Here is a 27,432-nt window from a genome sequence, read left to right on the forward strand (position 1 = left end):
TGGAACTATGAGAAACAACAAGAAAAGACTGCAAAACAAGAAGACTAGGACAAAGAAGAAGCCATCTTTAATGAACAAGTAATTTTATGTGGGGAAGAAAAAGGAAAGGGGGAAAGAGAATGGAGAATTTAAGACTTAAAAAAACAACCAAAGAAAAGAAAAATAATTCAAAAAATAAGTATAATACTGGAAAGCAACAGAAAAGGGGAATACAGAAGAGAGAAACAGAGGTAGAGAGACAAGGGGGTAAAAGGGGGAGAGAGAAGAAGAGAGGGAAGAAGGAAAGGAAAAGAAGTTACAAAGGACCGGAGCAAGATATAGAGAAACAGGACCTATTTAGAGATAATGGGTGAAAATCTAACTGAAAAAGGGATTCTGTAAAGGTACATAAGATTGTATTGTTATATTAGTAATAGAAATAACTTTAGAAAATTGGAAACAACGTATGATTAAAATGAGGGACAAAATAGTGTAATTTAGTGAAATGTTTGTTAATAAAATAAGTGAAATAAAATAAATGAGAAAATTGAATTAGGAAGGAAAGGGAACATTTTAATTAGTTAATGTTTTATAAAATATAAGTGAAGGGGGGGGATTAACTATGGAAAGCTTATAATTGTTCCCATAGAAGTATGATATTTAATTGAAAAGTAATGTTAAAGATGTTAAGACTTTAATGAATATTAATATTAATGATAGAATTGAATGGGAATGGAATGTTGTTTTAATTATATTATACATTTATAATTTTTTATTTTTTTAAGAATACAGTGTGTATTTTAAGAATGTACCAAGCAGAATCCGAATGGAAGTTATGTATTATATTGAATGTTACAACTTTAGGGAAAAGATATAAAGGCGTCCTACTCCAATCAGTAACTATAGGAGAAATTTTGTTTAATGAGAAAAGATAATAGATAATTGAAACAGGACAGACAAAAAATATAAATACAATGATTTGAATTGAGATGAGATAATTAAAATAAAATTGAGAAAATTAAAAGAGGGGAGAACCTATGCAGAAAATGTAAAATAGTAATAAGATATGGAATAGAATATAAAAATGAGCATGAACCTGAATTTGTGTCTGTACGAAGAAATGTAACCCAGGATTATGCTTTCAAAAAAGATGTTTTATTTGTATTTTTTTTCTCTTTGTGAAAACTCAAGTAAAATTTACCAAAAAACCCCCATTAAAATATAAAATAAAATAAAACATTAAAACAATTTCACTAACTTTGCAAGCATTGCAATAAGCATTCTACACAAAAAATGCATTTTCTGCTTAATCCTATCAAGGCTCATAAATACTGACTTAATTAACTTAAATTTAGAGGATTTTGCCTGATAAATACATTAAAGACATATTTCTTTCTGCTAATGTTTGAGTTATCATTATGGCTGTTTCTCCACATAAGCCACAAATAACAGAAATTCAATAAAGTATTTGTAAAAAAGCATTCTCATTAAGGAAGCTTCTAGACAGTTAATTGCTATGCCAGACACCTTCAGTGACAATTAAATAGGCTTTCTTGAAAAATATAAACAAGCTGACACCCAATCAGTCAGGGAGGGTATATTTCAGATCCTGTTAATTTCAACTTACTGGTAAATTCCAGAAAGACAACCTTCTCTGCTGTTGCACCTGCCCTTTGTAAAATCTTATCCCCAAAGTGACATGGGTCCCCATTATTCTAGTTTTCCAAAACAGTGTTAAAACCAGACTCTGCCAATTGACTTGAAGGTTGAAGAGTGCTGTGTGATCCTGGGGATGGCTGGTGATATGGGGACACTCCCTTCACCTTTTAAAATCTGTAATTGTTTAACTTTTTAAAACTCTGTTTTATCTTTATTTCTACACCTTCATACCATTTTTTACATTTTTACTGTAAACCTCTCAAAATCATTTAGCTGAGATAGGCAGTGTAGAAATGCGATAAACAAATAAATAAAAGACTCTTAGGGCTAAAGGATAAGAGGTACAGTGAAAGCATGCTTACATATACTTAAGAAATTCCCTTCCTCCCCAAGAGCCAATGTATTAGTGCTTATAATTTTATTAGTGAGAGGTATAAGGGTATAATCTCTCATTTATTTATTTATTTATTTTTCACCTTTATTGTTTTTGCAAATAACTCCAGGTGGCAAACATATGCAACACTACTACTTCTCCCTTTTAACCCCACAATGGACAACCCTGTGAGATGAGTTGTGCTGAGAGAGAGAGTAACTAGCCCAAAGTCACCCAACTGGCTTTCATTGTTAAGGTGGAACTAGAACTCACAGTCTCCTACTTTCTAGCCTGATGCCTTAATCACTAGACCATGATCACTTGTTTCTACAAACACTGTTAATTGTCCTTCAATTTAAAAAGTGCTGTTGAAATCAATGGGAATTAAGTTCGGTTAATTAAAGCTGTGGCAAACCACTTCTGAAAAACCTTGCCAAGAAAACTACCAGGACATTTTCAGAAAGTGTCCAAGAATGGGGCATGACTGAAAGGGAAAAAAATAGCAATAGCATTTAGACTTATATACCGCTTCACAGTGCTTTACAGCCTTCTCTAACTGATTTACAGAGTCAGCATATTGCCCCCAACAATCTTGGTCCTCATTTTACTGACCTCAGAAGGATGGAACGGTGAGTCAACACCAAGCCTGGTGAGATTCAAACTGCCAAATGGCAGGCAGCCAGCAGTCAGAAGAAGTAGCCTGTAATACTGCATTCTAACCACAGTGCCCCCACAGCTCAGATGAGGGCTACAGTATTATAGTCGATTTGCAAAAGGGTACATTAGCCCTGCACTTGATCTGGATTTATACATCATCCTAAATCAGTTGTGATGACCCGGGGCATGGCACAAAAGCAACTAAGTCACAAAAGTAGGTAAAGTCCCTTTAATACCTCCAACTTGGCCCCTAATGTCTAGTTATCATCAGCTGAAGAAAAAACTCTCCCCAGAACAGATTTTAAAGGGAAGAAATTCAGTCCGAACCCAAAGTACAAATAGATTATAAATAAAAATCAACACAAACCACTTGCAGCAATTAACGAGGCAGGGCAGGATAAGGAATTGCAGACTTCAAAAGATAACAAAATGCACACAGTTGGGAGGACGCTGGAACCCAGATAAGACTTGACAAACAAAGATAATTCATGCTTTGCTTCCAGCAAGGTGCTGTGCGCAAACGCCCTTTTTAAATCCTGTTTTCCCAGCTGCAGCTAATGCAGGGAATCTGGGCCCTTTTCTCCCCTGTAACCCAAATTGCTCCCTTCTCCGTTCCTCCCTGCATGCCCTAAGATGAAGAAGAGGTGGCCCTGGGACTCTGAAGGCCCAGCCGGACTGTGCCTTTCCCCAGTTTCTTCCACAGCCACCAGATCCACACTCCCACTCCTGTCGGCTGCTCGACCTCCCCCTCGGAATCAGAATCCAACAGGGGCATGACACCAGTACTTGTTTAAATGTAAGTTTGATAGATAATCCACAACTGTCTAGAGTAACACATCATATGGATGACACAAATATAAGTGACAAGCAATGTTATTATAAACCAGTCTTTTTCAAACATGGCAACTTTAAAATGTGGGCTGGAGAGTTATAACAGTTGAAGTCCACACATCTTAAAATTGTCACATTTGAAAAACACTGTTGTAAACCAAACAGACAAACTAAAAGTAGATACATTTCTCAGTCCAAGTGATAGCCATCAAGACTTCTTTTTTTTTTTTGAATAAATTTTATTGAATTTACAATTAAAAACATATCGACATTACATATACAACAAGGGGAGAAAAAGAAAAAAGAAAAAAAGAAAAAAAAAACGCTCGGTCTTGCGAACCGAAAAAAGAGAAAAAGAGGTATAAAAGAAAGAAAGAAACAAAGAAACGGAAGAGAAAAGAAAATACATTTAAAAACAGACAAATATCCTTTTTGACAGTCTGCAAGATCCAATTCTCCTACCTTACTTTAAATACACACATCTTATCAATATCTATGCTTAAATTACCCATTGTTCATTAAACAGTTTATCTCTGAAATAACCAATTATACCACGAATTCCAATTATCATAAAATGTTGAAGACTCTTTATTTTTAAGTGCTATGGTTAAATTGTCCATTTCTGCACAGTCACATATTTTCTGGATGACCATTTGTTCTGTAGGTATATAGGATGATTTCCAGCACTGGGCAAATGCTAATCTGGCCGCAGTTAGAATATGAATTGTTACATATTTCATCTTTTTAGGTAAATGTTTATCAGAGATCCCTAATAGGAAGAACTCTGGTTTGTATTCGATTTGTTCTTTGGTTATCTCCTCCAACCATTTTCTGATTTTTTGCCAGTATTTCTGGGCTTCTTTGCAAGACCACCACATATGAAAGTAGGTTCCTTCTATGTTTTTACATTTCCAACATTTTGGACTAGTGTTTGGGTTCATTTTCGCTAACCTCGAAGGGGGTAAGTGCCATCTATATAACATTTTATACATATTTTCTTTGTACGGCGCGGATTTCGTAATCTTGATGTTTCTATTCCAGATCTTTTCCCATTCTGTTAATGTAATGCTTCTTCCAATATTCCTACTCCACATTATCATGTTCCCTTTCACTATCTCTTGCTCTAATTCTACCTCCAATAAATATTTATAAAATTTGGAGATATTCTTTTTATTTGATCCTAATAAGATTTTATCTAAATATTGTAATTTGCTATAGATTCCAAACTCTTTGATATCTTGTTTGTATCTGCTATGGATTTGTATATATAACCACTGGTCAATTTTAAATCCCTGTTCCTGTAAGTCCTGTCGAGTTCTTAATTTTCCTAAAGGGTCTAATAAATCTTTATATTTAGTCGTTTTTGTTATATCCAAATTGTTGGGATGAACCATTGCCTCCATTGTTGAAAGCCAAATCGGAATTTTTGAATAATGTTTTTTGCATATTTTTTTCCAATTAGTTAATAATGAATCTCTAATAAGATGTCTATGAAAATACGACTGTTTAGTTTTCCCCACATCCCATAAAAATGCGTGCCATCCTCTCTGAAGGTCGTGCCCTTCCAAGACTAAAGTTCTTTTATTCAGTAAATTGACCCAGTCTTTTAACCATAATAAGTTGGCTGCCCAATAATATAATTCCCAGTTTGGGAGCGCTAGCCCACCTCTACTTTTTGCATCTTGTAAAGCCTTAATATTGATTCTAGCTTTTTTCCCTTGCCAAATAAATTTAAGAGTTACCTTATTTATATCTTCAAAAAATTTTTTTGGTAATTTTATTGGGATTGTCTGGAATAAGTAAAGGAGTTTTGGTAAGATGTTCATTTTGATCGTGGCAATCCTGCCCAGTAGAGAAAGCTGCAACTTATTCCAAGATTCTAGATCTTTCTTAATTTGCTGTAACAGTTTATCATAATTATTCTCTTTGAGAGATTTACTATGTGGTGTTAACCATATGCCTAAATATTTGACCTTTTTTGTTGCCTGTATCCCCATGGTTTTTTCTAATTCTTTCCTCTGATTCTCTGTTAGATTTTTAGTCAGTAATTTTGTCTTATTTCTATTAATCTTTAATCCTGCTACTGAACCAAATTGTTCTAGTTCTTTTATTAGGTTATGTCCTTTTTCCATGGGTTCCTCTAGGAAAAAAACCATATCGTCTGCAAACACCTGTAGTTTATATTCCTCTGCTTTGACCCTAACTCCTTGGATTTCAAAGTTTTGTCTTATCCACGTTAACAGTGATTCTAAAGCAAATATAAATAAGAGGGGTGAGAGAGGGCAACCCTGTCTAACGCCCTTTTCAATGCTTAATGGGCCTGTTTGTTCACCATTAATTAGTATATTGGCTTGTTGGGTATTGTAAATTGTTGTGATAATGTTCTCGAATTTAGTGCCCAGACTCATGTTATAGATTTTTTGTATTAAAAAGTGCCAATGTAAGTTATCAAATGCTTTCTCCGCATCTAAAAACATGAGTGCAAATTGTTTCTCTGGATGAGCTTCATAATATTCTAAGACGTCAATAACAGTTCTTAAATTGTTTTTGATTTGGCGGGATGGAAGGAAACCATTTTGGTCTTCATGAATGTATAAATTTAAAACTTGTTTTACTCTATTCGCTATAATTGAGGTAAATAATTTATAATTAGCGTTTAAAAGTGAGATTGGTCTATAATTGTTGATATATCTGGCATCTACATCCTCCTTCGGAATTAACGCAATCAACGCCCCCCTCCATGAGTCTGGCATTTTGGCTGCCAAAAGTACTTCGTTAAACACTTCCAGCATCAGTGGCCCTACTAAATCTATTGTGGCTTTGTACAATTCTACTGGAATCCCATCTGGACCAGGAGATTTATTATTACTTTGATTCTCCATTGCGGATTTTAACTCAGACCATGTAATATCCTTATTTAATAATTCTTTGTCTCCTTCCCCCATTGTTTTATCACTCGTATTCTCCAGGTAAGTTCTTATTTTGTCTTCATTGATTTCTTCTTTTTTATATAATCTTTGAAAATAGTTTAATATAATATCTTTTTTCTTCTCAATCTCATGTTGTGGTATGCCTTTCTCGTCTATTAGTTGGTGTATCAGTCTCTTTTCTTTTTCTTTTTTAAGTTTATAAGATAGCCATCTTCCTGGTTTATTGGCGTGTTCAAAATAATTTTGTTTGGACCTTCTCAAGCTAACTTCTATTTTATCTTGTTCAATTAAATTCAGCTTATGTTTGGCTAATATTAACTGGTTTTGTAGTCCTTGGATCTTAGGGGGGTTTTGTAATTGTATTTCTAAGTCTTTGATTTGTTGTTGTAATACGTTTTGTCGGGCATAAATTCTCTTGTTTCTCATAGCATTATAGGAAATTGTTGTGCCTCTTATAATTGCTTTCATAGTATCCCAAATGTTCTGTTTTGAAGTTGTTTCATTATTATTATCTTTTAGGAAATAGTTTAGCTCCTCTTTCAGCTTATTAATATACTCTTCTTCATTTACAATTTGGGTGTTTAGTGTCCATCTTTTTTTTATTCCTCTCCTATCTCTCCAAATTAGCTGTATTGGGTTATGGTCAGCCCATTCATTCGGTAGGATTTTAATTTCTTTTATTTCATTAGCCAAATCCAAATCCATCCAAGCCATATCTATTCTAGTCCAAGTCTTATGTGGATTAGAATAGTATGTAAATTGTTTTCCTTCAAGATTCCGTTCCCTCCATAAATCTTTTAAATTTAACTCTTTCAACATTTCCTTACATCGCAGAAAGTTCCCTTTTCCCCTTCTTGTTTTTTCCCATATTACTATGGTCTTTTTGGTAATCTGCAATGGAGTTAAAATCGCCAATCAAGCAAATGTTTCTTTTTTCAAAGCCTACTATTTTTTGGTGAAGGTGTTTAAAAAATTTCCCCTGGTCTTCATTTGGGGCATAGATTGCTACAAGTAAAAATGTGATGTGGTTTATCCAAACTTGTATAACCAGAGTTCTTCCTTCGGGATCCGACCAGGTTAATTCTGCCTTTACATCTTGTTTTACGTAAATTGCAATTCCTTTTTTCTTGTGTTTATCGGCCGGTGCCGTAAAAAGTTTCCCTAATTTTGGACAAATTAGATGTCTTTCGTCATTTTTCGAAATATGTGTTTCTTGAAGACATATTATATCTGCGTTATGTTGAATAAGTTTTGAAAATATCCTTTTTCTTTTTGATAATGAATTTAATCCGTTTATATTGATGAAGAGCAACTTCTTCCCCTCCACCATTTATCTACGTCTGCTTAGATTTTTGCCTAGTAATGATTCGGTTCTCTTGTTGTTGTTGTTGTGGGATTTGCTCTTCTCTCCCAGGTTGTGGTTTATCACTTCCTAAAATTGGAGAAAGTCGTTCCTTTTGGGTTCTGTGATGATATCAGTCCTCCTGTGGTCTCCTTTTAGGTTCTTCTTTAGTGGATTGACCATTCGTATCCGTGAGCTGTTGATAAAAATCTTGGGCCTGTTCTATCGATTCTATTTTGATTTTCCTCTCTTTCCACGTAATTAACATCCCTTCTGGGATTAACCATTTAAATTGGATTCCTTTTTTATTTAAATCATTAGCTAAAAATTTATAATCTTGTCTTAACATCCTCACTTTCTTTGGAATTTGTTTTAAAATCCTAATTTCTCTGCCTTTATATGATATTGTTTCCTCCCTAGACATTTTCAAAATTAAATCCCTCAGACATCTCCTAGAGAAGCGGATATGAATTTCTCTTGGACAGTTGTTATGCCTGGCGTAGCTTGTGCTAACCCTATATACCTCATCAAACTCTTTAATTAGATCATCTTTTTCCTTTCCTAACCATTCAGCCAATATTTCTGCCATCAAATGTTCCAATTCTTCATTTTTTGCTTCCGCCACATTCTGGAACCTTAAATACGCCATTGCTTTGTCCATCTCGAGGTGGACCAGAGAGTCTTCCGTTTCTCTAAGTACATTTTTAAATTCCTCATCCATCCTTTCAAAGTTAGTCTCCATGCATGTTGTTCTGCTCTCTATATCTTTTATTTTCACTTCGTTTTTCTCCATGGCCTGCTGTAGAGACCCTATCTTACCCTCCACCTTCGATATATCTGCTTTCATTTCAGCCTTCAGTTTCCCCATCTCATCTTTCAATTCGCTTATATCTGCTCTAGTTTCATTGTGATTTTTAATCATCATTTCTTGCATTTTAGATATAGCTTCCTGCAAGGATAATATGGAAGTTTGTATATTAAAGTTGGGGACATTAGGCTGCTTTTCCCCTGTTAAAGACTCCTCAATAGTTTTTTGAGTTGTTGGTGGGGTGGATGTCAACGTAGTCGATAGGGTCGGGGTAGCCTTCCTTCCTGTTTTTAAGGCCATAGTTGTTGTGGATGTCATCTTTCTAAGTATTTGTTTTTGTTGATGCACAATTTTAGATATATTATCCCAAATCACCATTCAGTATTTGGGTCCTGTATTTGAAAGACTATTCACGTATTTCAATTTAATATCTCACTCCACAGTCTTTTCCCCTATATCATAAATAGATATCTGCAACAGTATTCTAGTCTATGTAATAAGAAAATTGGTCAGCAATAGTACATCAATTAACACTTTAAGGCATTAATCTTAAATGTCTTAAGTAATCTAAATAGTTTATAAATAGTTTATATCAACAAAGTTTATCCCTCTTTACTATTAATACTTACAACAGTAATCTCTTAACTCTATAATAATAGTATATCCCCCTCTTTCCCTCCCCCCCCAAATAAGTAGAATTATGTAAGGTATTTAGGAGATACAATAGGGAGGCAGGGGGCAAAACAGTAAGAGAAAGGGTAGGAGAGAGATTACCACAGCTTCAGAAAATCAACAAGCAAACAGCAAGGAAGTCATCTTAAAGAGAAAATAGTGCCAAATCGGTAAAATTAAGTAGTACCACGTAATAAAGAAAGCAAGTTGGGTGAGCTAAAAGTCCATCTTCCAGCTAGAGTATTCTTTTCAGCCTTCCAATCAGCAAATGGTGTAATGTGCTGACTAATCTGCAGTCCCAAAACCGTCTTTCCCAGCCTTCTGTTCGCCTCTGCCTTCTTCCTCTTGCTGCTTCTTCTTTCTTTGCTTTCCAACTTTTAAATCAACATACAAATCTTCCAAAGTCCAATATAATGCTCAGTTTGTCTTCTCCACAATATTAAATAGATGTAATAGTCATGTTGTGCTCAGATCTGAGGATTCATAAGACTCAATCAATGTCAGTATTCTTTCACCTCTGTTGCCTCCCTCTTCTCAAATAAAGTCAAAAAGAAAGGTCCAAAAGTCAGATAAAGCCCCTCACCAATTCCGGACCTCCGATCTCCTGGTTTTAGCAATCTCCCTCTTTTCCCAGAGCTTCCCTTTCACAGGGTAAAACTGTGCTTTCCTTTTGTGCTTAGGCTTTTCCGCTCTCCATTATAATCCTTTCATTTTCCCAACTGCTTTTCTGGCCGCTCTCCGCCCGACTTCTGAGAGGTGCTAATCACAACCAGGAGAGAAGAGTTTTATGCTGTCATTCTTCTGTCATTCTGCTCCCTTCAGTCTTCAAAGAAGCCAAGTTATAAACCGTTTCTCTGTTCCTGTTACTCGACCTCGCAGGCTGTCACTGCTTTGCTTATTCACTCAGGTGGCAGACCGGATTTGAAGCCGCCATAGAATGACAGCTTACTCTTTTGCGCCGGGCTCGGGAGCTTCCCTCTTCACTGTCGGGGGGTTGCCTTCCCCCCTCTACAGCTCGAGGTTCTCCACGTTGACACGAACCTCTCCGGGGTTCGTGTATCCCTGGGGGATTGCTCCTGATGCCAGAAAAGGTGTTCGAAGCCTGCAACAGTCTTCTTCACCTCCGTTCTCCCTGTCCTGCCACTGGATGGACCATCAAGACTTCTTAAAAGAACGTAAAGTTTTCATTATTATATGCATTTTCTATTTAAGTCTGATAACTCAATAACTGAAAAGGTGAACCCAGTTTTTAAAAATGAATCAAGGGGTGACAAAAAAAAAAAAAACTATAGACCAAGTAAGCTGAACATCTAGTCTTGCAAAAATGATTATTAAAAGGGAAAGAAGCAAATATATTAAAAAAAAAAACAGCCTTACAGAAAAGGTACCAAGATTTCTTTATTTGGTGGGGGGGTCAATATGGAGAAGAAATCCAATAAATATTGTACACTATGATGTACACTATGATGTTTAAACTGCATTTGGCAAAGTCCTCCTGTGCAAACAACTGCAATGAGATAAGTGAACAAGTGCTTTAGGGATTGGCAATTGGTTAAAAGGCAGAAAACAGAAAGAAGGAATAAATATGTCATTCTCAAGATATGCAAAGTGAGATCTTACAGGGACTAGAACTGGAACTGACTTTGTTTTCATTTTATATAAGTTGAATACACCTTATTTATTTTAAAAAAATACAAAAACATTATTGCATCAACTAATCAGTTTGAAGGTGGTTTAATTAATTCATGTAATTGCTAAATCAAAGTTAGCCCAAATCAAGAGAACAGGAAATCATCTTAATTTTATATGACGGTACATGGTTTCCTCACAATCCTTAAAATACTTTGGAATCAGTGAAAGTACAATAGAAATAAATAAGTCATTTTAATTTTTATTTTAATACAGTATGGCATGCTGGATTTCCTAATTATCAACTGTTTTATAGTGCTTGACATTTCAGATAAATTTGATATATTGGGAGTCATTCAGAATAACTTCCCATACTACTTTCTTCATTCACAGGAACTGTCTAGCAATTTAACCCAACTATAAGGAAGACTTCAGATGGTTGCTTGTTTCCTTCTTCAAGTTCCTCTTATGTAGGCCTTTTCTGACACCAGGTATGGCTTTGTATGATACCTCAAGTCAATATTCCTGTTCTTTTGTCCTCAAAGCAAAACATTTTAGATTTCAAACCATGAGAAACTAAATGTTTATAAGAGTACATTACTGTTTCCGACAGGATAATTAGTTGAGCACTTTTTTTCAAAACAAAACCATTTTTCCCCAAAAAGTTCCCATCTGGTATGCTTCATCCAGATTCTTAACAAAATATTTCCATTTTCTCCTATTTACTTTTCCCAAAACATGCCAAGGTGAATCTGGATAACTGATTTCAATTTGCAAACAACTTTTTTTCCACATAAGTAAATACTCAATATCAATCAGATTTGACTATGTTCATTATACACCAGCATCATTAACCACAATGCAATTAATATAATTATCTCAATAATCAGGTAAAAATTGTTATTACAGACTCTTCTCCCTGTAATAAATGTTTTATCAGCAATACAAGAAAAGAGGAAAATTACCCTGCTTAAAATATCTTCTCAAATCAGTCCCCTGAGATACTTTTTGAGCTTTAAAGAAGGTTTATTTCTCCTTTCAATCATTGTTCCATTGTAAACTTAAAATGCCAGTTTTACTTTGCATATTTCCTTGTTTATTGAGCTCTTGAAGTATAGGACACATCTGTGTAAAATGGACTTCTGTATTTCTTCTCAGGCATTAAGATGCTCTTAGCTTTTCACAGAAGATTGTATTTATAGGACTAACATTATTACTCCTTGTATTAAGTTTAGACACATAATCCAAAAGACTAGGAAGGGGAAGAAAGACTCATTTGCCAGTCATGGGTGGATTTGGGTTACACAGGTAGCTACATCTTTACAGAGCAAAAACAACAATTTTTTGTGCGTGCTGTTATGTATTCTTTTTAGGTCCTCAGGGACAGTAGTGGTATTTAGCTGGTTCGCGCTGGTTTGCACCAGATCGGGTTATGGTTAGGGTAACAAGGATTTGGCATGGGTCGCCAAACCAGTAGTAACTTCTGGCTGGCCATGCCCCCATCCCACCTGCCCAATGCTTGCTCATCCTACCCGCCTGATGCTTGCCCCTTAAGGTATTTTTTTCCCCTCCTGACAATCAGCTGTTCATATGATCAGCTGTGCCGGGATTCCCCTTGCTGAGGCCCAGGAAGGCAAAAAATGGAGGGAGGGGCTCAGCCCCCCCCCTCCGATTTTTTGCCTTCCTCAGCCCCATAGAAGCTGTCAGCTGGTGCTCCGTTCGAAATCCAAGAAAGAAATACTTAGACTCTTTTAATTAGAGAAAAGGTATCTTTTACTGGAAGTCAAGTGGTAGCAACAAAAGAATTCTGAATCTGAGAAAATAGGCGCGTAAATCACATATACAAAGTGATAGCAATGTTCCCACCCCCAATAGGTCAAATGGTTCTTCCAATTAAAAGTTGTGGATGTCATCATGTGGACATCTTCAGGTGGTGATGAGGCTTCTGCCCATTGACCTTGGCATATTTTGATAAAGGTTTGCAGCTGCGCAGAGAAGAGAAAGCTAAGCAAGAAATAGAAATCTAAGCAAGAATGTGCTCCCCCCCCTCAATTTATACAGTAGTAGTTTGCAACACCTCCAGCTTACTTCCCATACTTTTTCCCCCTCCTCCCCCTGTTACTTATGACAGCCGAAAGATGCAAAGCAAAGAAAGAAAATCTTGAAGGCTGACAGAAGCCTTCTGGGAGCAAAATCCCTCCAGAGGCTCCTCTAAGGCCAGGAAGGTCCCAAAATGGAGCTAACCCTCCAGGCTCCATTTTTTTTCTTCCTGAGTCCCGGAGGAGTCTTCTGGGAGCAAAAACGCCCCCCTAGAGGCTCCTCTGAGACCCAGAAAGCTCCAAAAATGGGTGGGGCTGGTTGCAAAAAAGCAAAAAAAAAAATCCACGTCCACCCAGTCATATGGCCACACCCACAGAACCGGTAGTAAAAAAAATTGAATCCCAACACTGCTCAGGGATAACCAAAAGCTACAGAGGCATAATAATGATATAACAGGAAGGGAGGCTAGAATTTTTCAGATGACTTTCTGCCATCATAAAAAAAAAGAAACAGAAAAAAATCTGTAGATATATTAAGCCTGTTGGAGAATTAAAACATCTCTTTTGCTTTCCTATTAAAAAGCAACAAAAATCCATGCTTTGTTGTTTGGCAATTTGCCAGAGATATTCACCAGTGGTATCCAGATTGTGAGGCCATCAACACAATGTAGTCTACAGGCCATCTGTCTCTAAGGTTTAAAAAAAAAACCAAAAGCATTCTCAGCAGTTGTAGCTCTAAAACAGAGTGCTTCAATAATTATTCTACTTCTGGTAACTCCAAAACCCTCCATTTCCCAAACTGCTCCAGAATCAATATCAATCTGGAATTTGTTTGTTTGTTTGTTTATAGTAATTTTGGTTAAAACATAAAAAGTTAAAATCAGACATTAAAACCAGAAACACATGAGGAGGACAGGGGCTGAGTGGAGGGGAGGTAGGACTGTTATTACTCAATAAACCACCTCCATTGGGCTGTTCCCCCACTGGGGACCCAAGACTACTGGCCAAATCATGTCTTTAGGCCCTTATGGAAAGATAGGAAGAATTTGGGGCCAACCTTACATCAACCTTACCAACCTTCCAGAGTGCAGGAGCAACAGCTCTGAGGCTCTAGGGAAGAAATAGTGGAGTAGTGGAAAAAGTTGTCATATAAAGCTAAGTCTTCCCTACATATTTTTACAATAAAGTAAAAGTGCAAAATACAGTATGAGTTTTTCCTACTTTCGTATATTTCTTTATTTCATCCATATTTTGTGGCTATAACATCAAACCCCCAATGATCTTGTCTCTTTCAATTTTTACAATGTTTACAGTATGTAAAGCACTATAAAGCAGTATATAAGTCTAAGTGCTATTGCTATATACCAGCAGTCACCAATCGGTGGGCCATGGCCCACTGGTGGACTGCAAGAAAATTTTGATGGGCCACAGAGAAATGTCATCCCCAGAGCACCCCCACAAATCAATTAATCCAGGCTGTTTAGGAACACAAGGCTGCGCCACCCACATGGCCCGCAGGAACCCTCCCTGCCCACACACTCCTTACCTGGCAAACTTGCCTGCTAAGTTGCTATTTTTCCTTTTTTTTTTTTTTTGACCATCAGCTGTTACCCAGGAAGCAGGAAATGGTTACATTTCTTGCTTTCTAGCTAGTCTTTAGATCTTCAGCTCTGCTTTTAAGCACTGTCGAACCTCCCTTAGGACTGAAGGTTCTATTATTCAGTGCAGACTCACAGCAAGCAAATTTTACGTGACAGACTCAGGTAGCCGATGGCAGATAGATAGATCAATGAATGATTCTGTGAGAAACTCAATCTGCCTGCCTGCTTTGTCTGATTTTGGGTAACAGTTGCTCTTTTTAAATAAAAAATTCAATATTTATATAAATATTTATAATATTTACATACAAGCCATGCCCAGCCAGTCCCATGACCACCAAGCCACACATACAAATTAGGCCATGCCAACAAAACCAGTTAGTGGTCCCTGGGATTTAAAATTATGATTTGGTGGTCCCTGAGGTCCAAAAGATTGGTGACCCCTGCTATATACTACATACAACAGTCTGAACACAGAACACAAAGGTTCTTCAGTGGATAAGCATAAAGCTAGTGATGATTTGGTAATTTGATTTGACCTTTTTTTTTGTCTTGCTGCTCAGAAGCAATTAGTCTGCAAACTTGTTATTTGTTTTTTCACTAATTCACTTGTCCTCTTTTTGGTGTCTTTTTATCTTATTGTCATTTATTTAATTTATTTAATTCAAGCACAATCAAAAGAGTTGGAAAAGATTATTTAGGCACTGAATTTAGTTTATTGCTTGGCCCACGAATGAAATTTAAAACATCTTGACAAATGTCTACTTAACTTCTGCTTATCTATGCATTGTACTGAAAAAGGGCACTAAATTGCCAACTTTATGCTGAGTGCCACAAGTTCCCATGCAATAATTAAACGGTTGCATCCAGATTATTTCCAATTCATCCATCACCTGATATGTGACCATTTTGTCTACCCGCTATTATGCTACAAAAATAGTTTTTAACAATATTATTTCCAAACAATGGAACAAACCTAGACTATTTTAACTTATAAGTACATAAGGAACCCATCAGACTCTGCAAAGAACTGGATTCATAGATCCAAGAAATATCATAAACAAGATATGTGGATGCCACCAAATATGACCCAGGTGCAAATATATAAAGTAAGGAAAAATATTAGTGAAAATACTGCATTGCTTTGCACCCAACAAAGTATGCACAGAAATATATTGAAACAGTTTTGCAATATATTTTAGGAGAGAAAAGGGAAGATGCAATATGTGGGCTGATTTATTCCATACATCTTCTTCTGAAATGTGCTTGAGCCTTGAAAAAATGTTTATCTGATGTTATAGCAAACAACTTTATTTGAAATGTGTCAGAATTCAACTCTACTCTATTGCATGCTCAATTTAGTGCTCGTTCTTTCCAGAAGGCTAAATAATGACATTATTAAATGTTTGCTACCAACTTAATTTTAATAAATGTTAGCTTTTCTCTGGAAAGAGCCTAAAATATACTGTATATTATTCTATAATGATTTTGTTTCACTCAAACTTGTAAACTAATTAATTAACTTGTAAACAAAGTAATTCCATGCTGAATTTGAATTATTATAAAAAAATGTGCTAAAATCACTGCACATTGCTAATCAAAAGTTTTACTTTTGGAATTGCTCCCCCCCCCCCAAGTTTATATAGATCTACCATTCTGGTGGGGAAAAAATGGCTGCAACAATTTTGTCAGATATTTTGTTTTGTCAGGTATTTTGTTTCATCAAACAAAAACATACATTTTGAAAATGTATTTTCCAATTTGTAAGAACAGTTTCAGACCTAACAGAATACAACCATGTCAATATTGGCACAAGCCATCTCTACTCATAAGAATTTTGCAGAAAGTTACAGAAAAATAAATATATATACAAAGGCATAGGGTAGTACATCTCAAACCATTAGTGGTGAAGGCTAATCCATTATGGACTGATTCTTTTGTAAAATATCATAACATGAGCATGTAGTTTGTGTCACATGACTTATTGCACATGTTGAACAACACCCAAACCAGTCTATAGCTTTCTCCAATAAGATAAATCCAGTAATCACATGCTTGCATGTTGTAAAATTTCAAATTGCTACAAAATTTTGTAAATACTCTAAAATTTTGTACTCATTTTGTCATGGAGTATTAACAGAAACATTGGTGCATGGTCCACATATTGAATAGTATGTTAAATAAAAGATATATACACTTTATTTTAGTTGCATTTGTTAAATGGCTTGCTCTTCTGAAACTTGCTAAAACTATCCTGAATGTTTATATACTTAATTTGGGTATTAAAAATAAATACGCTGGGGAAGATTAAGTATAAACTATTTTCCACAGCTACCAACTTGGGAGATCATTAAATTTTCTGTTCACTGGTATTTGTTCTTATTTCAGTGAGTTTTACCGTTTGTTTCTAAATACCGTATTTAGATGTTTCTTACTGATAATCCCAAATAATCAGGAAAAACAGATAAGACAGGATGGAAAAGCAAAAAAATAAATCCTTTAAGAATGGGAACAAAGCTTCTTGGAATTGGTGACATGAGTGATCCCAGTTCATTATGAATCAGAGTGAACATGATGAAGTGACGCTAAAAGGATGTATTTCTCCATACACCAATCTCATCAGCATTCTAGCTCTCTCTTGTCAAAAACAGAAACAATTAGAAGGAGTGTAGGTGTGAGCTGCTCCCAAAAATGCCTGTGTTTTAATACACTTAAACACCTAGATGATGCCTGATTTTTTTCCTACCGTAAATTAACATAATTCTCCATAAAGAAGAAAATAAGTTACCCAAAGATGAAAGGATTTTTGATGCTACTGAACAGAAAAGAATCCCTTTCAGCTCAGCTTATGTGCATGTTCAGACAAAAATAAATCCTGATGTGCTGAGTTATTGATTAAAGAGATAGGTAATAATTTTGCGTATTTTGCTGTGTACATCTAACCACATGAAACAGTTTTCCAAGGAGCAGTTAGAAACATATTCTAGATGTTTCCCAGTAATTCTCGCCTTCAACCCATGCTCTGTCTTTTGCCACCATGCAAATTGGTAGGACACAATTGGAACAAAAAAATACCATGCCTCTGATTTGTTTACATCTTTAAAGAGCAAGACAGAGTCTGGAATCAAGAATCAATGAACCATGAAAAGGTCAGAGGCTTTTCACATCAAATAAACAATTAAGTTAAAAGTAATATTTTTCCCTAGTTCATGAAGTTCAGAGTTCTCACCAAGAATTTCAATAATTTCAGACGGCTGCTGCACTGAGATCATAATTGTACACCTTTTGGCTTTCCACTCAAATGGTGTGATAACAGAAAGTTGACTAATCTGAATGCTGATTTTTGCTTGGTTCCTGTTGACATCACTGGTTTTGGCTGTAATTTGGGTTTTACTAATGTACGGTGTTGCTTGGTTCCTGTTGATGTCACTGGTTTTGGCTGTACGTTGGTTTTACTAATGTAAAGTATGCCAATCATTCATGTTGGGCAACCATACAAATCTAAATAAATAAATAAATAATTTCTTCTTGCAAGAACACTTGGAAACTATAGTGTGATGTAGTACACTTAGCATGCTAAGAATTTTCCATCCATACTGTTTATTATTTAAAAGTACAATTCCAATAAGCTGTTAGCTCTTCTTTCCACCCATTCCATAATACCTTACCCTTTTTCGCAAATTGTAGGTCAGGATGAGGTTCCTGGAGAAAGAATGTGAAAAGGCTGTGTAGAACTCCAGCACTTTCTGTAAGGCATCCCTTTTAATTACATGAAGGTCACAGTAAGTCAAAGCCCTTACATTCGCACACGACTGGGCAAGAGTTGTTTCTTTCCAGAAGACATCACCAAAGACATCCCCTTTGCCTAGGGGGGAAAAAGATCTGCAATCAATTAATTGCTTACTTGTTAAAAAAATTATCAAAATGTAACTGCAAATAATTCCAGAAAGTTTCCACTATTATTAAAAGTACATGCCTTATTTTATGCAACATATTAAATACAAAGGAAACCTTTAATTATAATGAAAGACTGGATCCAACCTTTCATCTTTGTAGCAATAAGCAGCCAATGAATATTATTTTTTGTCAGCACTATCAAGTCTAATCAAGACTGAAGAATTTATATAGATTCAATCGGTAAGATTCATTATTAAAACAATTGTACAGTTTTTTTTTTAAAAAAAACTATTTATTTACAGCTCTATTTTAGGAACCTTGGAACTTCACAGCAATTCTAAAGTATTGCAATAAAACAGCCACAGTAAATTAAAATAAAGTTAAATTTAAAGTTACATAGCACAACCCTGCCAATATCTTAATTCACCCAAATGAATTGATCTGAAACAGAAGAACAAAGTGCACTGGAGTTTGTAGTAGTTTTCAGAAGGTCTATAATCATCAGTGCAGCCAATGTCATCTCCAGGACTAAGATCATCTCAGAGAAATAACACTTCCAGACCAGTAGTGGGATTCAATTTTTTTTACTGCCGGTTCTGTGGGTGTGGCTTGGTGGGCCCGGCAGGGGAAGGATACTGTAAAATCTCCAGTCAGAGGTGGTATTTGCCGGTTCTCTGAACTACACAAAATTTCTGCTACCAGTTCTCCAGAACCTGCTGAATACCACCTCTGTTCCAGACCCCACATCCATCATTTCTTGGAAACACTTCTCCTGAGAAAGACACCTTGGACAGGTTGAACCCAGCTGGTGAGGAGATCCAAATATAAGCCTTATTAAGTAATAGACTATATATCAAGATATTTATATTGAACTCACTCTTCAGTACAATAATTTTGACAAAGGCATCTATGGATATATGACAAAAGTTATAAATGCTATCTAACAGCTTAATTTCTTTCCTTTTACTGGCCTTCACAGCACAAAAGGCAAAACCAAGAAGTGTCATCCGAGATTCTTGTCTCAGACTTATTCTCTTCAACCATAGCTTTGTTTGGTTTTAAGACCAATTGAATGTCTATGGTGATTCTCAGTCATCCAGGTCATGGTTGTCCTAAAGGTGCTTTTTTTAAGAGGCAAGTGGACTTTCTGTTTTTTTCTTTGAAGACATTTCATCCAAGAAGCATCCAAATTTTAATCACAATGGTCATAAATGTAAAAAAAACTGTCGTAAACCACTTTTTCAGACCATTGTAATTTCAAATGATCACTAAATGAACTGTTGTAAGTCAAGGACTACCTGTAGACAGATATTTTATTTTATTTATTTATTTAATTTATATTGTCACCTAGTTTGCCCATGGCAACTCAAGGCAGCTTACACAATGCAAAACCTAATTTAAAACAAAAAATAAAAAACAATAAAAACTAACAAAAAGAATCAAATAAATTAATAAAGTACAATAGAACAAAATCTGGGGGGAGGGGGGGAAAATCACCCCTCAACTCCCAACCCCCGCCCCGACAATAGCAGATCACAGTAGCCATTTGATGGGCTCCATTCTGCTCTGGGTTCCCTAGGCCTGCTGGCAGGTCTTCAGTGCTTTTCAGAAGAATGCTAGAGTGGGGGCCATTCTTATCTCTGTGGGAATGATATTTCAGAGAGAGGGAGCCACCATGGAGAAGGCCCTTCTTCTGGGTCCTACCAGGTGTACCTCCCTTAGGGATGGAACCCGCAACATTCCCTGCCTCCATGCTCTAATGAGTCAGGTAGATGTGACAGGCAAGAGATGTTTCCTCAGATAACCATGAAGGGCTTTAAAGGTGACAACCAGCACCTTGAATTGCACCTGGAAACAAATCAGCAACCAACGCAGCTCCTGCAGGAGAGGTGACACATGTGTACACCGGGGTCTGCACAAAACCAAGCGGGCTGCTGCATTTTGCACCAACTGGAGCTTCTGGATGTTCTTCAAGGGCAGCCCCATGTAGAGTGCATTGCAATAATCAAGATGGGAAGAGACTAGGGCATGAGTGACCATGAGTAGGTCCAGGAAAGGGCAGTGGTCCAGGAAAGGGCGTAACTGGTGCATAACCCGCAGTTGCACAAAGGCCCTTCTGGCCACAACTGCCACCTGCTCTTCGAGCAGGAGTTGTGAATCGAGGAAAATCCCTAGATTACACACAGGGTCTGTTTGGGGTAGTGCCACCCCACCCAAGACCAAAGGTGGCAATTCTCCCTGAGCCAACGAACCACAAACCCAGAGCCACTTGGTCTTGCAAGAGTTTAGTTTCAACCCGTTGCTCCCCATCCAGCTCCCTCCACCTCCCCATATGTTCACCAGCTCCAAAACAAAACCAAATCTTAACCCATTTTTAATATTTATTTATTTCCTGCATTTATTTATTTTTTTACAAATAACTCAAGGTGGCAATACACACAATACTCTTACCACCTCCTATTTTCCCTACAATACCCATCCTGTGAGTTGGGATGGGAGGAAATGATGATCCAAAGTCACTGAGCTGCCTTTCATGGCTAAGGCAGGATTGAATTCATGAGAACCCACTTTTTAATCTGGCACCTTAATCAGTAGACCAAACTGGCTCTCTTTTTGGAGTCAGTTTAGATTAATAAGAAATTAGGTCTAACTGAAAATGTTCAAAATAATTGCAACTTAGAAAGGGCTTTTGTTAGTTTTTGTTTTAAACCAAGAAATTTCTATAGATCTTTGCTGTATCACTTTAATATTGCACTCAAACTTGATATAGTAGTGCATCATTATTTTATATGGAAGCAGAGACCCTCATTATTAGATTGCTAGTTACAAAGAAGCCAGTTTGGCTATGTGAAGACCAACATTGCTGAGATTTGAGGATATAGATGAATAGCTGAAGATTTATTGGATCGCTTATGGGTTGAAGATTCAGGTAGCCAATGTCTGAATGGTGCTACAGCTATGCCTATGAGGTTAGGAATAGTTATCCATTTGGGTTTAATTCTGGATTAACAAAACTTGAAGAAATCACAAGCAGGAATCATATTAAAACTGAACAGCACTTTCTTAGACCTACATTGAGTTCCTTTCTTCTTTTCTTTTTCTAATGGAAAATACCAAATTTGACCTCCGTTTTTTTAATACTACACAAATAGATGGTGTTTTCAGAGGGAGAGCTCTTTTGTTTTCTAATGGAAAGTACCAAATTTGATCTCATTAAAAAAAAAATCTTACACAAATAGATAGTGTTTTTGGAGGGAGAGGTCTTACTGTTATCATTCAAAATACATTATACAACTATTCCATTTTTCTCTGTGTTAAAAGATATTTTACGGAAAAAGACAGAAACACAAAACACAAAAGGTTTAAAGATACAAAAAGGAGAGAACCATCTTAGATCCAGGAAACTACAGACCTATCACCCTGACCTCAAAACCAGGTAAGATTCTGGAAAAAATAATCAAGCAACGAATCATCAAACACCTAGAAGCAAACAAAGTAATAACCAAAAGCCAACATGGGTTTGTCAAAAACAGATTATGCCAGACCAATATTATTGCATTCTTTGACAAAGTGACAAAACTAGTGGACCGGAGGAATGCTGTCGATGTAATTTACTTGGACTTCAGTGAGGCATTTGATAAAGTAGACCATAACCTACTACTTGATAAAATAAAAAATTGTGGCTTAGACAGCATCACCACCAGATGGATTTGTAACTTGCTGACCAGCCACACTCAATGTGTATTCCTCAATGGAACTGCATCTATATGGGTAAAAGTATGCAGTGGGGTACCCAGGCTTTGTTTTAGGCCCACTACTCTTCAACATCTTCATCAATGATCTGGATGAGGGGATAGATGGGGAACTCATCAAATTTGCAGATGACACCAAGCTAGAAGGAATAGCCAACACTCCAGAAGATAGGCTTAAGATACAGAAGGATCTTGACAAACTTGAACATTAAGCGCTATCTAACAAATAGAAAAAAGTGGTGAAAAAAGTAAGGTTCTACATTTAGACAAGAAAGACAAAATGTACAGGTACAATATATGTGGTACCTTGCTGGATAGTAGAGGGATCTTGGAGTCCTAGTGGACAATTATTTAAATATGAGGCAGCAGTGTGCTGCAGCTGCCAAAAAAGCCAACACAGTTTTACGCTACAAAAACAGAGGGATAGAATCAAGATCACGTGAAGTGTTAATACCACTTTATAATGCCTTGGTAAGGCCACACTTGGAATACTGCATCCAGTTTTGGTTGCCACGATGTAAAAAACAAACAAACATTGAGACTCTAGAAAGAGTGCAGTCAAGAGCAAAACAGATGATTATGGGACTGGAGACTAAAACATATAAAGAACACTTGCTGGAACTGGGTATGTGTAGTCTGATTTATCTCAGGGGCTGCCACTCACAGGAGGGAGTCAAGCTATTCTCTAAAGTACCTGAGGGTAGGACAAGAAGCAATGGGTGGGAACTAATCAAGGAGAGAAGAAATTTCCTGGCAGTTAGAACAATTAATCAGTGGAACAACTTGCCTCCAGAAGTTGTAAATGCTCCAACACTGGAAGTTTTTAAGCGGGTTGAACTAGAACACCTCCAAGGTCCTTTCCAACTCTGTTATTCTATTCTATCTTGAACAAATTCCATGAACAAAGCAAGATGGTTACTGTACTAAAAAGCCTCTGGAAACACCCAGACAATGAAGACTAGAAAAAAAAATCCCTTTTTAGAAATTTGAAGCATCCTATAGCTTTATAATTACACTAGTCCTGATATTTGCCTTAATTTAAAGTGGAAGTGAAAACTAGTTAACACCAATTTTCTCCATATTTACAAACCCATGGAAAAGAAAGTTGGACAATATCTATTTGCCAGGAAAAGGAAAATTCCAGTCTACTTGCTTGGAAAGGGAAAATCAGAAAGGCAATTGTAAGTCTAATGCTTCAAGATGCCAGCTATCCTCTTTTAAATCAAATCATAGCAACCAGCCTTATTGCTGGACACAGTGAGCGAGCTGCCTCAGTCTGCAGATGCTAAGTAAAGATTGGATTATTAGAGCTACAATTTGCTGATCACGTTAAAATACCGTGAGCTGTATATAAGGCATTCAGAAAATATCCATGATATCAATCACTCCAAGACATATAATGGATATAATATTTGTATGCGGGGATCTCCTGCAACCTGAACATTTTTTCCAGTTAAAAATGGTGGAAGGGTATATTTGTCATGGATTAGGATAATAGCCTATGTTGTGAAGCTAGAATGGAATAATGTACATTATTCAATTGAAATTACTGAGTTGGACTATTGCAACAGACAAGTTTGATGCTAGTTTACAGTATACTGTGTACTTATATGGTTAGTGGGCTTACTTCCAGAAAAGTATGTCTATGGTTGGAACAATCTTCTGCTCTCAAGGAAGAATGACAGAATTCCAATACATTGTTAACTCCTTGTAACTGGCCATGCACTACTCATTTCATGATATAATAGAAACATGAGTCAATATTTTAATATAAAATTATACAATATATAACTGAAAAGTAACATTCAGGTGGATTCTATATTCCCCATGGTCTGTTTTCCCCAACCTTCCAGATATGTTAATCTTCAATTCTCAGGATACCCAGCTAGGATTTCCATTTAATTGCTGTTTAATCATTTGCTCTTGATTTGACAAAATTCCAAGTGCTGTTTGTAGATTTGCAGAGTAAGATTCCTTACTTTTCTGGGCAAGGTTGAGATATTTTTGTGCTTCTCTATAAATCTATTCCTCTGGGATACAACTAGCATCTCTGGCACCTCTATATAAATGAGGTAAAGCAATAAAGCAAAGCCATTTCAGATAAACATTGCAAGAACAACTCTATCTGAACACGTTAAGATGGCAATTAGATAAAATTAAAGCAGCAGGATTTTCCTTCCCTGAAGCAAATGGACCATTTAACACCCTTCTCATACAGAACAAAAGATACACAAAGTTCTCCATAGGAATAACATTATTTTCTTTAAATTCTTCCTCAGGGATTATGGTTATGTAAATAATAACTTATTCTGGAGAGCTGAGGACACAAAAACCACACTTGCAACTTCAGTGCAAAGTGTTATCTTATTCAGAGTAAATAAATGAAACCACTCATCCCCTGGTGATGGTAAACAAATTAAAACATTCAGATTTGCCGCACAAAAGTAGGATTTTTATACATGTTGATGCCACAGTCATAAAAACCCTTTTATTCACAATGTTTTATATTAAGAGACATTTCTCAATCCGGCACAACTGATTCATCTCTAGCCAAATTTCAGGATAGAAACTGGGCCTTGGCTCCTCTGATAAATCAATTTCATAAGAAGGAAAAGAATTCTATCTGTCTTGGCCTCAGAGAGCCTTTCGGAAGAAAGAAAGAAAGAAAGAAAGAAAGAAAGAAAGAAAGAAAGAAAGAAAGAAAGAAAGAAAGAAAGAAAGAAAGAAAGAAAGAGGGAGGGAGGGAGGGAGGGAGGGAGGGAGGGAGGAAAGAAAGAAAGAAAAGTTTATGAAGTTTATGAAGAGAATGTGGAGTGGTGCAAGGAACATGCGATCACACAAAGCCAGCAGCCCTTTGAATCTAATCCAGGCTGTAATAATAGGCACACATATTTGGGACTAAGCCTTACTGAAGTTCACGGGACTTATGACTGGGCTTTTATCCTCTTTTCCCCAGTTACTTCTCCCAGGCTTATCTCATGTTATTTAAAAGCTGTTTCATGTTGGGAGAAGCTTTCAGGGGACTGTACGTGAAAGACAGGATGAAATGTCTTCTCTGAACTTCCTTGATTTATCTTAGGATCAAAGCCAATGTTTATTAAAATAAATGTCACACTGTCCAGGATAGTGTCAGTGTGAAAATAGACCAGCAGGAGCTTATATTCTAACAATGGAGAGTTATCATTGTTACACTATTTATTTTATTCTAGTTTTAAACAGATTAACAGAAATCCTGTTTATATTAGAACTATTGATTAATAACCTCCCTATTAAAGAAAAGGAAGAAAAAAAGAATCTTCTATGGATGTTTGCTGATGTTTGACACAAGTACCTAAAAAAGTAGCATTTCACCTTTTCTCTATCCACATTTCCTTCAATCTCAGGGTGTCTCCCACTAGCAGGTTCAATATCATTAACAAACAGGCTCTCAAAAATGCCAGTATTTTCTCTTAAGTGGTGCTTCCTGGCCAATTCTTACGCAGTGTTTATATATACAGTGGGATAAAAAGCCCTTTAATTTAAAAGCCACTAATAAGTTCATTCACAATTTTTTAAAAAATGAACATGAATCAAAGTACCATGGAGACGAAGTACCATGGACTACCTACAAATTCAGCTCTTGGGTGGGTTTGGGTTTTCTTTTTGGGGGTCCTTCTGTTGCAGGGAACTGTGTGTTTTAATTAGTGCTAGAGGCAGACTCGAATTATACTGCTGGCTCTTGCCTAAGAGAAAATTGTCATGTTTTCTCTTCTGTCTCAGTAGCCCTTGGTACATCTTGACATCTGTTTAGCACTCTTTTTTTTTTTTCCAGGCAAGTCTACTTGACTGCGCAGCTGGGTTGTAGCACAAGCAACTTAATAACTACTTTAAAATAGCATTGAAGGCTATTAACTCATAGCAGAGTCAGTAACATACCAAAATTCATTACAAAATTCCAGAAGGCATTTAAAATCACAGCAGCTTGAGAGTATAGAGACTCAAGAACCCAGCTTTTAGCAAATTTAGTCGTATGATTCTATGTAAAGGTAGGTAGCAAGATATTAGAGGTAGTCCTCGATTAATGATTGCCTTGTTTAGCAGCTATTTGTAGTTATGGTGGTAATGGAAAAGTGACTTTGTGACCAATTCTCACATATATGACCTTCACAGGTCTGTAAACCAAAGGAAAGCTGAAGTAAGATTGTAAGCACAGCTGTGGTTTCCCAAAGCTCATCCATAGTCCATTTGCCATGTTTTTATATGGGATATCAAAGTGTGATTCAGGAAAGTCTGCCTGTTGGTCTGCCTCAGCAGTCCCACATTATGGCACAAAGCTCACTCACCACATCAGCTCCACCAACCCATGAGCGCTGAAAACTAGTGAGAGGTCACTTGCTGCTTCAGATCTTATCTCTCCATATGCTGAGCTGCCAACCATCATCTGGTTTCAACAATGGATCTAATCCATAATGTGATGGAAGAGGGCAGAGGTGACTTTTTGATAGATGACCTATCATCCTATTTCAGGCTCTTGGCTAACCTCAAGCCACCACCCAATGCCAATGTCACCACCCAATGCAGATATTCAGAAGGAAGGAGTATGTGTACCCCAGCTGAAAGCAGCTAACAGAAGCTAGGAGATCCCACTCCTACTGTGTCTCAGCTCAGTCACCACAAAGGGGCCATATTATTAGAAGGGTTCTTTCAGGAGAAAATGGTTTAGGAAAACCCATTGCCTCAGTACTGGCTATGATACGAAGGTTGCAAATGAATAGGTACTCATCAAAAACTATTAGCCTGGTACCTTTAAGCTAAAGTGTTCTGACTAAGGCTTCCTTAGACAGTAACAACCACATGCTTAGTCCCAAAACCCCTCTTTTTATTTCAACAGCTGTGAATTATATTCATTCACAGCCCGTAATGAGTCCCAAACAGTTTGTGAATAATCCAATAGAAATCTGCCACAGTCTTTTCGGGATAAGGCTGGTAAGCACTCACCTTTTTCTCCTTTGAAATGCTGCCAACGACTAAATTGCCAATTTGCTGTACAAGGCCAAACAGAGCACAAAGTCAACACAGAACTTCAGAGTTTAAACTGATCAGAATGAACAAAGTTGCTTCCTGCAAAGGCTTATGTCCCTTTGCTCCTCCTTTATGTCTTATGGGAGGGGACAATCATGCCCAAGCCTTATCCCAAGTCGCCCCTTTTGTCTTAATTGTTCTTGCCTTCTAGCAGCTCTGAGCAAGCGCACACTGGGAACAGGCTCCCCCTGTTCCACTGCCTCAC

At 36.7% G+C, this 27,432-nt stretch overlaps 1 protein-coding gene across 1 annotated transcript in view; it reads right to left on the reverse strand.

Moving 5' to 3' along the window:
• Positions 1–18,149: 18,149 nt before the first annotated feature.
• The window catches only part of KCNH1 (potassium voltage-gated channel subfamily H member 1), a 136,809-nt gene continuing 127,526 nt past the window's right edge, over positions 18,150–27,432 (reverse strand). Inside the window, exon 10 of the mRNA XM_026695383.2 lies at positions 18,150–18,382. Within this exon, the coding sequence (XP_026551168.2) occupies positions 18,150–18,382 (233 nt within the window). The remainder of the gene's footprint in view (positions 18,383–27,432) is intronic.

Source organism: Pseudonaja textilis, chromosome 1 (assembly GCF_049901715.1).
Source record: "Pseudonaja textilis isolate UNSWEBS1 chromosome 1, rPseTex1.2, whole genome shotgun sequence".
Classification (NCBI taxonomy): Eukaryota; Metazoa; Chordata; class Lepidosauria; order Squamata; family Elapidae; genus Pseudonaja; species Pseudonaja textilis.